This window comes from Zerene cesonia, unplaced genomic scaffold (assembly GCF_012273895.1).
Source record: "Zerene cesonia ecotype Mississippi unplaced genomic scaffold, Zerene_cesonia_1.1 Zces_u009, whole genome shotgun sequence".
Classification (NCBI taxonomy): domain Eukaryota; kingdom Metazoa; phylum Arthropoda; class Insecta; order Lepidoptera; family Pieridae; genus Zerene; species Zerene cesonia.
The window spans coordinates 230,024-244,787 of NW_024045139.1; the positions used below are offsets into that span (position 1 = coordinate 230,024).

The 14,764-nt window shown below is 33.2% G+C and overlaps 3 protein-coding genes across 4 annotated transcripts in view; 2 read left to right on the forward strand and 1 right to left on the reverse strand.

Annotated features, from left to right (window-relative positions):
* LOC119839171 (lon protease homolog, mitochondrial) overlaps positions 1–4,231 on the reverse strand; it is a 12,388-nt gene extending 8,157 nt beyond the window's left edge. Inside the window, exons 1-7 of one of the 2 annotated variants that reach the window (XM_038365378.1) lie at positions 3,887–4,096; positions 3,517–3,714; positions 2,840–3,101; positions 2,046–2,325; positions 1,268–1,397; positions 878–1,018; positions 146–309 (exon numbers count right to left, since the gene is read on the reverse strand). In XM_038365378.1, the coding sequence (XP_038221306.1) occupies positions 146–309; positions 878–1,018; positions 1,268–1,397; positions 2,046–2,325; positions 2,840–3,101; positions 3,517–3,714; positions 3,887–4,096 (1,385 nt within the window). Of the gene's footprint in view, positions 1–145; positions 310–877; positions 1,019–1,267; positions 1,398–2,045; positions 2,326–2,839; positions 3,102–3,516; positions 3,715–3,886 lie in introns of both variants that reach the window. The other variant, XM_038365379.1, reaches the window with a different exon arrangement.
* Positions 4,232–4,928: 697 nt separating this feature from the next.
* Positions 4,929–9,365, forward strand: LOC119839152 (probable tRNA (guanine(26)-N(2))-dimethyltransferase). Its single transcript, XM_038365354.1, has 10 exons — positions 4,929–5,087; positions 5,163–5,393; positions 5,886–6,073; positions 6,171–6,399; positions 6,581–6,729; positions 7,062–7,230; positions 7,591–7,811; positions 8,390–8,527; positions 8,793–8,960; positions 9,227–9,365. The coding sequence occupies exons 1-10, from the start codon at positions 5,049–5,051 to the stop codon at positions 9,363–9,365; spliced, it is 1,671 nt and encodes a 556-aa protein (XP_038221282.1). The 5' UTR covers positions 4,929–5,048.
* A 672-nt stretch (positions 9,366–10,037) lies between these two features.
* LOC119839176 (glycosylated lysosomal membrane protein-like) lies at positions 10,038–13,841 on the forward strand. The gene is made up of 5 exons (XM_038365386.1): positions 10,038–10,366; positions 10,694–10,942; positions 12,312–12,500; positions 13,259–13,489; positions 13,704–13,841. The coding sequence occupies exons 1-5, from the start codon at positions 10,286–10,288 to the stop codon at positions 13,839–13,841; spliced, it is 888 nt and encodes a 295-aa protein (XP_038221314.1). The 5' UTR covers positions 10,038–10,285.
* Positions 13,842–14,764: the final 923 nt, after the last annotated feature.

A 14,764-nucleotide genomic window follows, 5' to 3' on the forward strand; every position in this document is an offset into this window, starting at 1 on the left:
ACAGATTCGAAATTCAAATGTAATATTTTTTTATAATTAAGTGTAACAGTATTTATGGCCAGACTAAGTATAAGTGTTTGTATTCTATTGAACTACTCCGAATTAAACGGGTGCGTGCTAAAGGTTAGTCATTATTAAAACTCACTTGAACTCTGAGCTGTGGCTCTCGAGGAAGTTGAGTTTGTTCAGCTCCTCATCGATGACCGTTTGCACGGCTTGCGGCACCGTCTTGTCGGCGAGGCGCTCTCGAAACTTCTCGCCGATCGCGTCTTTGTCGTCCTTTTCCAACCCTAGTTCCTTCTTTATGACCTGGAGAATGGGAGAACCAAGGTATACAGTCTTTGTCGTTCTTTACATTCCTTCTTTATGACCTGGAGAATGGGAGAACCAAGGTATATAGTAGTCTTTGTCGTTCTTTACGTTGCTTCTTTATGACCTGGAGAATGGCATTTTTAATTGGCTTCAAAACAAGTAGGAGCCTATCAATTCGATTTTTTTCTGTCTGTTTGTTACCTCAGAACTTTCGACTGAGTGAACCGATTTTGATTTTTTTTTTTATTTTATTTTAAAGCTGTTGCCTACCTTTCAAATTTGATTTAGTTCACTTTGAAGGCAGATATATATTTTTTTTGTTTTCTTAAAATCCTACTCTATGGTTTTAGTTTATAGTTTTGAAAATATCAAATTGTACCTTGAGCGTTATATAAATACATTAAAAATCTAAGGACAAAATAAATTATAACGATCTAAGGAAAAAATAAGTTATTACAGCAAATACGTGAAAATACCTAAAATTAAAGAAATTTGTTATCAAAAATAAGACTGGGATTAAAGGTCTCGTAACCAAGCCAATAAATCTTTAAATAAAAAAATGTACCTTGAGCTGTTCATGTAGAATGTATTTCCTGTGCTGCTGCTTGACTTTCTCCTCCACTTCCTTACCGATCTTCTGCTGAAGTTTCGACAGTTCATACTCCTTCTTCAGGAGCGATAGGGACATCATCAGTCTTTTCGGTATCTTCATTAAAAAAGATAAGGAATTACATTTGTGTACATATATATGTATATATATATTTTTGACTATAGAAAAAAAAAGAAAAATTATCCAATTTTAAGCGGCTTTTCGGAAGTAAGTAAGTTTAAAATTTATTTCTTTACAAAACTCATAACTTCAACGATTTCTGACAAGTTAAGACATAGTATTTTCTTGTGTTTGATTTTACGCGAGTATTTTACGTTTAGAAATTTAAAACAACGAATAACCTACATCCATTTCCTCAAGCACCGCCTGCAACTCGGGCGGCTCGGCGCCCGTGAGCGCGGCGCCCAGGTCGCTCAGGTACACCGGGTTGTCCACCACCCGCTGGCCCTGCGCCAACATGTGGTGCAGGGACTCCCTACAAATTTCATAGATAGATAAAAAGTTTATTTAAAGAACACATTAAATACATAACAATTACAATTTGCGGTTTTTTTTAATTTAATTTGGATTACACACCTATATTTTATTTGTGAAGTTGCTTATAACTATGTTACAGTACTGTGTACTTATCTTAATGAAGACAATACCATTTGCCTTTTTATAAATTATAACGATTATAACAGTATTAGAAAAAATTTATATTATATATAGTAGTTAGATTTCAAAAATTATAATTATTTTAGTCATTAACCTAGACAATATCAAATAATTATATATATATACTCAATGATACAATACGATTTAAATTTTTATAAGTTTAAGGGCAACTTAGTAGCTAGTTGGTGTTACTGGGCTCGTAACCCAAGGCACACATACTTTCAATAAATACAGTCTGCTATGGAACATTTCACATATTATAAATTTATAGTTACTTATTTTTAGAACTGAACGCGATTTGGTATCTTTTTAGATTTCTGAACTGGCAATAAATATAGATGTTGTTTACTTCACCAATGTTGTATATCAGATTATTTTACATTTGAAGTATTAAACAAATACTAATGAAGGGAACATATATCTAAAGAGCTTTCTACCTCCACTGACAACTATCACATTCGCTCACCTATACAACGGATTCAGATTAATAATATCCCGTATCGTCTTAATCACTTCCTGCGTAAGCGCCTTGACCTCCTCATTCTGCTTGAACTTCTCATGCATAACATTTTCCACCTTCACCATCAGCACTTGGTCAGGCGGTGGTTTCTTTGTCTCCGTTGCATCCTTCTCGCCGTCGTTCCGCTTCCTCGTGTTCCTGTACTTGCGCCGGCGCCGCTCCGCGTCCGACTCTTCGCGCGTAACGTTAAATTCCGTGTTAAATATCGGAAACTTCAACTTCATTTCTGAAATGACACGCATTTCGGAAATGAAACTGAAGCTGTGTGTGTGAGTTGTATAAAAATTAAGGAAGGGCAATAGGAAATTGTGTTTACAGCAAATGACAATGATAAGATCCTGAAATAAATATTTGGTATATATAGATAACCTTAGGGTATAGGCTAATATTTCAGCTGTTCATTTCCATAATAATACAATATATTCAAATAATACTCCTATGGATACATATATAATGAATAATTTTTTACATTTTTATGTAGATAGATTGAACTGGAATTATGTGGCTTGCATATGTGCACTATATAATAAAGGAATAACATAATTATTATAAGTTGAGTACAAACATTTACTAAAATAAAACTTCTGCTTAAACTAAAACCACCAAATTGATAGAGAAGTATAGATGCCTAATAAGTTATTTATAATAATATTTATACACATTATGTAATAAAGGCTAACCAAAGTAATGTTTTTATATTTTTATCAAGAAAATTTATAAAAATATCACAAATAACTAACCAGCTGGTCCAGTTTCGATCTCATCTTCAATAAATTGTCCAGTTATTTTAATTCTCCTATGTGCCATCACCACCAGCCGCAATTTGAAGTCCATATCCTGCATTTCGTGTATTTGTGCAAACACACCAACTTGATGCAAGTCATCCAGGTTTGAGACAACATCTGATTTCTCATCTTCCTTCTTGCGAAGAAAGATGCCTATGTATGGTTGATTCAACTTTACTTTGCGTCTAATTAGGTCTATAAGGGCTGGATTAGATATCTGAAAAGTGATTGATAAAGAAGATTTATTAATAAGATGATGACTATAATTTAATAAAATTTAGGATATATTACCACTAATAATAAGCTAGCTCTAATATTAAAAGAGGTAATATTGGTGAAATTATGGTTTGAGTAGTCAGTTAATGTCCTGATGTAGTGAACTTATTAAAAAAAATTATTTCACCATTAGATTTCTATGTGATCCTGAATTGCTGTACTATGTTAGTCTCTTATGATTATCAGTAATCAGTACTGATATTTTAAACTTTTAAATGTTAATTTTAATTTGTCATTTTAACTCACAGATAAACTAAATAGGTCATATATAGAAGAATAATCATAATATAAGAATTTATGAAATATCTGCTGATTTCTTATTGAGTAACTTCATATATATGCTTAATATTTCTTACCTCTATAAGTTTAATAAATCTAGGGAACACTGGATTTCTATTTATTGCTATAACTGGCACTTGAGGCCACACCTCAGGCACAGCAACTGTTGCAGGCAGTTGGCTGGAGAACAACGGAGTCTCCTCTTTAATTTCCTCGATTTCTTCCTCCTCTGGTTCATTTTTATTACCCGTTGAGTATTGCCTTACATTAATAATCTGAAATTTATTGCGCCCACATTGTAAAGAAAACCACAATTGCAAATGTGTTCAGCGGTACGTAAAAGAGAACAAAAAATTCAAAATAAATTCTCATGTAAAAGTAAGACCATTGAAAGAAGTGTTGATAAATAGAATACGGACGATTTTAGTGTTTCTAAAAGTAATTTACCTGTTTGTACGGTACATAGCTGGTTACATTACTGCACACGCGACAGTCTTTCAAACTATTGCTGTTAAAATTACTCAAAAGTCTGCTATTAGCCGGTTTACAGTTCAATTGTGATGCAACTTTGGTAACATTCCTGGTAAGTCGCGACGAATATTTAATTTTTGGACTAAACAATAAAGTACTTCGCATCACAGAACTGGCAGTGTGCATCTTGCTTTTTTTTATACTTTAGTCAACTAAAATATAAATTATGATATTCATTAAATTTATATTAAAAATATATTTATATTATCAGTAAGGTTAACTTTCCAGATTCTTCAAAGTTCAAATTCTAAGCGACAGCCGACAGTGACGACACTGACACATGACATCAACATAATATTGAATTTGACACCCGTATTATTATACTACTCTTTTAATTTGACTTTGGCTCTCCGTATTATACAACTCTTTGACTTTGACTCATCCTACTTCCTACTATCCTACTAGTAATATTATAAATGCGAAAGTTTGTAAGGATGTGTGTGTGTTTGTTGCTCTTTCACGCAAAATCTACTGAACCGATTGCAATGAAATTTGGTACGTAGACAGCTGGACAACTGGAACTAGTGTATAACCTATGATCCTACATATCCTTTCTTTCTGCGTCTTTTTCGTTTTCTTTAGGGGCAATTCCCGATCTCACCGAGGACGAATTCTGCCAATGTCAAGTTTTGAACAGATTAATCAGAGACTCTTATTACTTATACTTTGTACATTATTACTGTTTGTCCATAACAAATTAACTTAGTGTTGGTAATTTGGTTAGTGTTGGTAGTAATGGTAATTTCTATATATTGTGTGTTTCATTTTTGTGTTGAAGATATCTGCGCTTGACCGATACTTTTGAGCCTCTTATAAATCTCAGATGTAAAACTATCCACAACGTGACATTGGCAAAATTGTGGCAACACAGCACTGCCATTCATAAAATAAAATTGAATTGAATTGAATTGACTCTTATTACATATTCTTAAACTATCTTTATGAATTATGACTTTGACATTTACTGTTACTCACAATTTATTAAATTAATTTCCCATAAGTTGTAAACAACTTAAAACTTTAATATCATTTACTTTATAAATGAATATTTAATATTTATTTCATTTAAAATAGATATATGAAACAGTATATTCGAGTTATACCTGTAGTTTGGAAGGTACTTAATTATAATAAGAATTATGAATGTTATAGGTTAGTTTTCTATTTTGAACATTTGTTTCATGTGGCACAGAATATAATGAAAATGGAATCATCCACTTCAGCGGTCAAAAAAAGCATAATAGAGGGTCAAGCGGAAATTCGCGTATCTTCCGAAAAAGTATTTTATAACCCAGTTCAGGAATTCAATCGAGATCTAAGTATTGCTGTATTGAGTGTGTTTATTGACGATTATAAGAGTGAAAAGATTGCAAGAAATAAGAAAAAATCACAGGAAGGTGTACAAAATGATAATATTGAAGAGGTTTGTTATTTTTACATTCACGTTAAAGTAATGAATTTATTTGAATAAATTAGAGGCCCTTATCCTTTTCCTTACCCTTCCAAGCCTTTATTTTATTCCCCTCTAAATATGCAATATAATAATAAATGCTTTCTTTATACCAAACCATTTCAAGTTGGCAATTCGTTTTCAAAGATATAAGGCCTATGACTGCAAATGTACATCGGCAGTGCAAGCGCCTTCAGGCAACCCACCAGTTTCATTGGCGACTTTAACAAAAATTTAGAATTGTAAATTTTGATTTAATAATGCCACCATAAAATAAATTTGTTGATCATTAGACTAAAATTTTCAGCATAAGACATTTTAAGTAGATTACTTCTTATTAAAAGGTAAATTATCAAATTATCAATACATTCACATGATTATATTTGTTCAACACAGAACTACCCAAATTCCATTTTATTTAAAAGAAAACTGCATTTCATAGAAATTTTGTTGATTTGATTGCAGATTCCAGTAACTATTTTAGAAGCCCTTTCAGCCACTGGCTTGAGGAGTATTCGATATGCGAAAGAAGTACCAAATGTAACGAAAATAATTGCAAATGACTTATCTGAACAAGCAGTTGAAACAATAAAAGACAATGTTATATATAATGGAGTGGATAATTTAATTGAGACCAGCCACGATGATGCTTGGTAATTTGTAGTCTATAATTTTTGTATCTGTCTGTCACCTGGTCCCATTTTATAATTTTTAGTGAATCATTACCTTTAAAGAATTATCTTGTTACAGCATGCTCATGTACAAACATAAGTCACCAACAAAAAGATTTGCAGCCATCGACCTAGACCCCTATGGGTGTCCCTCCATATTCCTTGATTCTGCGGTACAAAGTGTGCAGGACGGCGGTCTCTTGCTTGTTACCGCAACTGACATGGCTGTTCTGGCGGGAAACTCGCCTGAGACTTGTTACGTCAAATATGGTGCTGTTAGTCTTAAAACTAAATGCTGTCATGAAATGGTATGATTTTTGTATGTATTTATTTAATAACTGACTGTTGCCCGCAGCTTCGACAATTATCAAAATTCTTTCTTGGCGGATGCCTTCAACATAGTGGGTACCTGCATGCATGCAAATGTAGACAAGTATGGAATAAATCTTCACAGACTTTTTTTAAATCTTCATATTTTGCAATCCACAGGCACTAAGAATATTACTCCAAAGTATAGAGCATCACGCAAATAGATACAGCAGGTACATAGAACCGATGCTCAGCATATCAGCTGACTTCTACTTACGCGTGTTTGTCAGGGTGCACTCTGGTGCTATACACTGTAAAAAAACAACCAGGTAAGGAACTTTTTGACTAAAAGAGGTAACATACACAAAAAAAGAATTAGTTGAATTGACAACCTTCAGTTTTTTTTGAAGTTGGTTGTAAAAGATTATCAATTTAGACTTCTATCGTCGTAAATTATAAATTTTATTACTAACGTATATATAATTATTAAATCACATTTTTCATTTGTTTCTATTACTAAAAGATATTTCAAAAATACGTTGTATATTTTAATGTGATGCACAGATTTATTAACCAGAAAAAAAAAAATAAAACCAGGAAATTACAATGTCATCAAACACTGCTTTTTAAGATATGATTTTAATAAACATATCTTTTTCAGCAAATTGTCGATGGTTTACCAATGTGTCGGATGTGACAATCTCACGTTGCAACCATTAGGTGGTTTCAAACCGAATCCAACGGAGAAGAACCCTGGACAAATGAAGAGCTGCCTACCCACCGTGCCGCCGGTCGGAGAGTTCTGTGTTCACTGCAACCAGAGGCATCATGTGAGAATTCACAAGATAAATATATTTAAATTACGTTTCACGTTGTTTGTTTGTTTGTTTGTTTGTAGAGATTTTTTAATTTTTTTATTATTTTGGTTTTTATTAAGTTTTGTTAATATTTACCACATTTCAACAAATTCTACTTTTTTTCAACTAAGCATACCTATATTTACCATTCAAAACTCTATATTTAACCTCCGAAACGTTTGGGTCGATTTTTATCAAATTTTATGTTCATATCTGGTAGATCTGAGAATCGGCCAACATCTATTTTTCATAGCCCTAAATTATATGAGTAATCCAGAATAGCGTTTGTCTGGTCAACTAGTCTATATATTAACTTATTTAACATGCAAACAGCTAGGCGGTCCCATATGGTCAGCGCCAATCCACAATGCGGAATTCGTTTCCCGCGTATTGCATTACGTAGAGGACAATTGCCACAGATTCGGCACTTCCAAACGGATAACCGGTGTATTATCTGTGGTCCTAGAGGAGTTACAAGACGTACCTCTTTATTATATATTGGATAAATTGTTTGGAAGAGTGCATTTGGAAACTATGCCCATGTTGAAATTGAGGTTAGTTTTTTTTTTTAGTATTTGTGATATCTACTCGTTTTAGAAAAAACTGTTTCCTAATTTTTGCTATTTATAATGCTGATAAAATCAGGTAAGCATCAAGCATACTAAATGCTAAAATTTTTAATCAAGGGTCCGATTTCCGTTGGGGCCTCACAAAATAATGTCTCGGTCTGGCAGGACTCAGAACACTGATCACCTACTTGTCCACAAAGAAAATCGATCAGTGAAAAAGATGTATTTTATCTGCCCTATTCCCGTTCCATTGTCCGTCAATCACACTGAAACTACTGAACGGATTTTGATGAAATATGGCGAGATATGAGCTGACTTGAATGATAGGATACTTATAATCCCGTTTAAATGCTTGCTTGGGATAAAACACTAATCTTGATATCCGGGCACAGCCGGGAGGAGCGTCTAGTTTTTAAAAGTTCATGAAAATAAAAACCTTTATTGGGCTATTGTGGATACAAAATATACGTATTTTAATTTTTTATCATATTTTAAGAGAAAATAAATTAAAACGTAAAATGATGCGATGACGTCATATAATTTTGAGATGTTATTAATTATAGATCAGCTATTCTAAACGCTGGATATCAAGTATCATTCTCGCACGCGTCAAAGTTGTCGATCAAAACGACTGCGCCTGCGCAGTTCCTATGGGACGCCATAAGAACATGGGAGAAAACGCATCCTATAAAACCGGCCAAGTGAGTGTTGTTGTAATAAATACTATACTTAACTGACTTATAAGTCGAGGGGGAGGTTGGAGTATTTTTTTTTGTTTGATTTCTTTATCTATTACTTGCATTCTCAGAATATAGAATATAAATGAATAAGGTGCACTGACATAAATTATAAAAGTAGTGTTAAAACAATGTTCTTTGAATAGCTTTATTGAAAAAATTCAAGTTTTAGATAATTTTGAAAAACGAGGGCATCGTAAAAATTTTTACATAAGCATTTGTATAACAGACTTGAAGCAGACCTGGCAGCCAAGTTCATACTGAGCCAAGATATAAAAAGCACAGTGGATCTCACAGAGAGACCAGATGCCAACCCAGTTAGTAGAAAAAATGGCGCCTTGAGGTTCCAATTCAACCCTGCACCATACTGGGGCCCTGGATCTAGGGCCTCTATTAAGTAAGTTATAAAATAAGCATTATTGAGGCTTACAGTCTTGTTTCTTTGTATTTAATTCCATGTACAAAATTACTGAAATTAATGTAAGTCACCAACCAATTAGCCTAAACTGCACTAAACTATTATGGACTAATACATATTTTTTTATAATAAAACTCAATTACACGAGAGAATCAGGCTTTCAACTATCCTTCAGTAAGAAAGAGACAGTAAAGCGTACCCTTACTGTACTGTACCCTTTCTACCATCTTTTATTCTTTTTACAGTGTGGGTGAGGGCAAAATGTCAAAGGCGGTTCGGAATCAGAATAAAAAGGGTAAAAAACAAGAAAAACGTGAACATTCACCGCGTAGCGAAGATGAAAGCCGCAAGAAACAGCATGTAGACGACACTCTTGTGCAATAAAATATTTAAAAAAAAAAACTATTTAGTCTGTGAAAAAAATTCACAATGATAACCCGCTTAATACCTGAAAGATATTAAATATTGCAGAATTCGAACTTGAAAGTTGTAAAAATCTGGCTGAGTATTGAGAATAGTACACAGTAAGAAGTATTAGGATACTTAACGTCCTACATATCATATACGTATATAATCTATTTATATAGCAATGTAATTTTTCACCCCTCAATTTTATATAAAAATATTATAAATACTAGCCGTAACCCGCGACGACACTCGCGTGATACCCAGTTAAAAAGTAGCCTATGTACTATTCCAGACTATTATCTATCACTAAACCAAATTTCATAGATACGATAAGCTGTTATTGCTTGAATGAGAAACAAACATCTATACATCCATCTACACTTAGCAACTTTCGCATTTATAATATTAGTAAGATTTGGAATACTATTCTGTGAACTTAGTAGTTATATTTCTATGTAATCACGAACCCAAATATAGTACCTAGATCAACATCAATTACTTCATTTAATTATTAGAGGTAAACACAATATTAAAAAAAATTGAGTTAATAACATAAAATAACAAATTTTTACAACTTACTTATCTGTTGGCTATATGTTAACCATATCGAACGCTTTGTCATTCTAATGACATTTCTAACGTCAGTAAGTGACATGACACAGGCTTACTTTGCAATTGAAGTTCTTGCCGTTTGCGTGATTCTTTGTTAGGAAAACACAATAAATGATATAATTTCTAACAGTGAGACATCAATTTAAGATATCATATGCATTATCGTTCTCAGTGTAATTACAGTCTCGTCTTGGCGCACGTGCTGATATGTTTATTGTATGATTTGTTACTTTTTGACTTGTGATCTTTGCGTTAAGTGAATAATTATTGTTTTTATAAACACAATGTTCCCTTTAGTGATAAGGATATATTACGCCTTATTGATTACCCTTATTTTTTCCGCCGCTAATGGATTGGATAGAAAAGTAAGTAATTTTATTTTATTGACGTTAATTTTATATTTAACGACGTAAAGTTAAAAAATATGTTTGATTATAATTGGAGCATAATTGATCAAACAGATTATCTCGAAGGTCACAGAAGCCTTTATTTCTCTTGAGCGTCGATGTAATTATAATTACGTATTCTACTTTTCACTTACTTATCGGTACTAATTAATTAAAGTTGTCTCTGTTTAACTTGTACCAAATTACATTAACATATGTTGAAACAAACAAACATTAAAAAAAGCCTTTACGACTTTTGAACACCAATATTTATTAACATTTGTAAATTATATTAATTTTCCACAGATATCATCCATTCTGAATCCTGGATGCAATGACTGTCCCATGAACACTACAACTCTGGTGTATGTCAGGGCTGATGGTGATTCAGACACTATTCATCAGATATGGGATTTTACACGACACCTTCCAACAATGGTGATGTCTGTTGGTAGTCTGAACTCCTCCTTAAACATCAAGTGGGATGGAACGGAGCCAAAGGACTTCTCTTGGTCTGAAGAGCCTAGATACACTTTTGCTACTGTTATGGACAAAGTATGTATAATGTAATGAAAACATTTCAATATAACTCAATATTTTCACAATCAAATCAGATATGCAATATTCCAACATATGTAGTCTTATGTATGACATTGACAAAATATTTATTACAGCATTACAAGTGTTAACATTTAAAAGGAAAGATGAACTTTTTTAATTTTTCAATTGTTTTCATGTAATTTAGTGTAATGCTTGGCCAACTATGTAATAATATTGTTGTATCTGCTAACAGTAAATATATGTATATAGTCATGTCATCACTTTATCTTAGTATAAATTATGTTATTTATGGCGTCACAATAGGAATCAGGAGTCAGACTATTTCTAATCTACAGTTATCTCTCTAAAGAGTGAAGGTCCCTAGTGGGGTCTGGGGCAGGTGATATGCATCTGTTTCACTGATCATTTTTCAGAGTAGTCAAGTAGGTGATCAGTCTTCTGCCTGCCAGACTGAGTCATTTATTTGTGAGTCCCCTCTGGGAATCAAACCTAGGACGCCTCAGTTGTACACACACATTAACCACTGAAGATAGGACAAGGTCACTTCTCTATCTCTCTTTGATAAAGAATATTGTTTTTATAACAAACATTTTGGTCATAATAATAACAGTCACTATTATTTAAACAGGATAAGAAATTGCGTTGAATAGGTGAAGCATTCAACTATCATACAATAGGGGATAAAATCATTGTAAGCTTATTATCCAAAAATTTTGTGTCTTTTATAATAATATCATCAAATTTATTGAATGAGTCACCTACATATTCAATGTTTCATTTTTATTATAACTTTCGATTAGACTATTGTAATGTGATATAACTTAATCAAATAAGTGAATCATTACAGCCATGTGTGTATATGGACCATAATGTGCATCTGCAAAGCTGATAGTGTCTCATTTAACCCAGTTATTGCTATCAATGTGTTTAAACAAATGGCTAATAGTAGTAAACATAGATTGAATACCTACTTAGTTAACTAACAATTTTCATTTAATGTCTGTACTTATATTATTTAGTACTTTCTGTGCCCACATCTCGTTTTGTGTGGAAGTGGATAAGACGCGTTTTTCTTAAATAATTGATTTATGGAATTTGATGCATTTGTGGATTAAAGAAGCCAAATAATGGTTTAATAATAATGCACAAGTATGGGTTATTAATTAATATTATCAACTTAATATTAAATGGAGCAAAACAGTTGCATCCATTATCACAACTTATAATAGCTAAAATTTTCTTATAATTATGCTCACATAGGAAATTAATAGGGACAAGCAGTTGAGTCAACATAAAAAATTATTTTATATCTTTTAACAAGACTCGAGACGGCAAGACAAATAAACCAATATTTGAATTTCAGTTAATTGAATATGATGACTTAAACGACAATGGTTACATAAGCCCGCAGTATCCACAAAAGGAATACAGCTGCAAACGAATCTCATGGGCTCTTAAGGAGAGTATTTTAACTGAACAAGAGGCAATGGTACATGTTGTTGGAACAGTACATTCGGAAAGACATGAACGGGACGGATTTGTACATATGAAGGTAAGGTTTTACAATATATGGGAATGTATTATGTGTCCACTGCAGAAGCATGGCCTCCTGTGACTTTTATTTTAGTAGGCTACAGAATGATATAGCCCACTTTTAGCTGCAGTGAAACATCTCATTTCAAATAACCTTTGACCATATAGGCAAGCTGGGGGCAGCAGTCAGCAATTAGTATAATATATTTTAAGTTCAATTGTGTATATATTAAATTTAAGAGCTCTTGTTCTAATATTAATATGATTTATGAATTGAATATCTCAAAAGAAATTTCCCTTTACCGATAACAAAAATTTTATTGTTTTATCTTCAAAAATGAAGTTGCTCCAAGCTGTTACGATAATTTTCTCATACTAGTAGCTAAAGCTTGGTGATTTATACTGATTATATAATTTTAAAATACTATATTGCACACACAGAATATAAGAGAGATACATATATTATATATAAAATTCCCATGTCACAATTTAAGTAACCAAACTCTTCCGAAACGACTGTACCGATTCTTATGAAATTTTGTGTGCATATTGGGTATGTCTGAGAATCAGACAACGTCTATTTTTCATACCCCTCAATGAAAAGAGTAAGACTGAACAGCGTTTGCCGGGTCAGCTGGTAGAACATAAAATGTAAGAGAAGCATGTACAAATGGCTGTCTTATCCCTAGGTAGCAATCACTTCCAGACCATATTATGTAAACTGTAAATAAATAAATGGCCAGTTGATATTTAGATGAGTAAAACACAAAATTTCAGGTAGATCTGCTACCGTTCAGGGACTACGCAGTCGAACTGCCGCATTTGATTCACACGGCGAATTCGTCCCTCGTGGATATCTCCCTAGTCAACTTGACCGTGTCCAAAGAGTATAACGCATCGAGGTTCGCGCTGCACTTCGTGCTGGTCAGCACGGATGACGCGAGCGATACGATGCATTATACTATGCGCAAGAGTCTGGACGACGAACATACGCCGGGCGTTTTTGAGGTTAGTTTTTTTTTAATATTAATCTATGGAAATAATTTTTTTATATTACGCCTTACTAGGCTCTCACTAGTCGACCGAAGGCCCGTATTCTTTTCCTTACTCCTCCCAGTTGATTCCTTTATTTCCTTTCGTATCCTTTACTGCTTAAAAGCGGGCAGCACGAGTGCTAGCTACTTAACAATGTATGTGATAAAAATCGAAATTAATTGCACAGATAATCGAGATCAAGACTCCATCGCTTTTTAAAAATGAAGAGGGCGGCTACCTCCAGTTCCGACCGGTCGGCTATACAGACGTAGAGCGAAATGTTGCCAGCTCCACTATGGCGCACGTCTCCAACTTTAACAGGTAATTAATAATTATTTTATTTAGTACTAGCCGTTTTAAAATATAATAGAGATTATGCAATTGAGGAATAGAGCTCAAGTATTTTTATTTTTATTTTATTAAAGTCCAACATAGGAAAATGAAGATAATTTCTCTTTATAAGGTAACTAGCCGCGGCCCGCGGTTTCGCCCTCGTAAGTCCATACCCCGTAGGAATATCGGGATATAAAGTTGCCTATATGTTATTCCAGTTGTCCAGCTGTCTACGTACCAAATTTCATTGCAATCGGTGCACTAGTTTTTGCGTGAAAGAATAACACACACACACACATCCTTACAAACTTTCGCATTTATTATATTAGTAGGATAGTAGGATTAAGAATACGATATAAGTAAGATAACATTTAAGAAATATACGTAGTAAGTGAAATTGATCGTAAAACTAAAACAAAATACGTTTTAACAGTAATAAATTCGAATTCGTAATTTTATTTATTCCTGTTTTATCTGTTTCACTTATTTATTATATTGCGAAACATCACAATACACACATTTGTTTAAAATTATAATCTATAGCAGTGATAAAAAATCTCGGTAATATTTTGCCCTTAAGCTATGACCATTGAACTTGTAAAAATATAAATATAGACATAATATGTAATGAGCTATCACTATATAGTATTTAAAAACAAAGTCACGTCCTGCCGTCTGTGCGTCTGTATGCTTAGATCTTTAAAATTACGTAACAGATTTTGATGGTGTTTTTTTTAATAGAGAGTGATTCAAGAGGAAGGTATTTAACGCGTACGAAGCCGCGGGCAGAAGCTAGTTTATTTAATACTAATATAATAAAAAAAAGTTTGGTTCTTGAATTTGGGCTGAGTTAAAAATAAATATAAATCGTTTCTCCGTAGCGACATAAACACAGCCGGATCTGGAGTGAGAGGC

Coding starts and splice junctions, on each gene's coding strand:
- LOC119839152 (XM_038365354.1), top strand. CDS start 5,049: ATGAAACAGTATATTCGAGTTATACCTGTAGTTTGGAAG. Junction 7,231..7,590: donor ACTGCAACCAGAGGCATCAT/GTGAGAATTCAC, acceptor ACATGCAAACAG/CTAGGCGGTCCCATATGGTC. Junction 8,528..8,792: donor CATCCTATAAAACCGGCCAA/GTGAGTGTTGTT, acceptor TTTGTATAACAG/ACTTGAAGCAGACCTGGCAG.
- LOC119839176 (XM_038365386.1), top strand. CDS start 10,286: ATGTTCCCTTTAGTGATAAGGATATATTACGCCTTATTGATTACCCTT. Junction 10,367..10,693: donor CTAATGGATTGGATAGAAAA/GTAAGTAATTTT, acceptor AATTTTCCACAG/ATATCATCCATTCTGAATCC. Junction 10,943..12,311: donor TTGCTACTGTTATGGACAAA/GTATGTATAATG, acceptor TTTGAATTTCAG/TTAATTGAATATGATGACTT.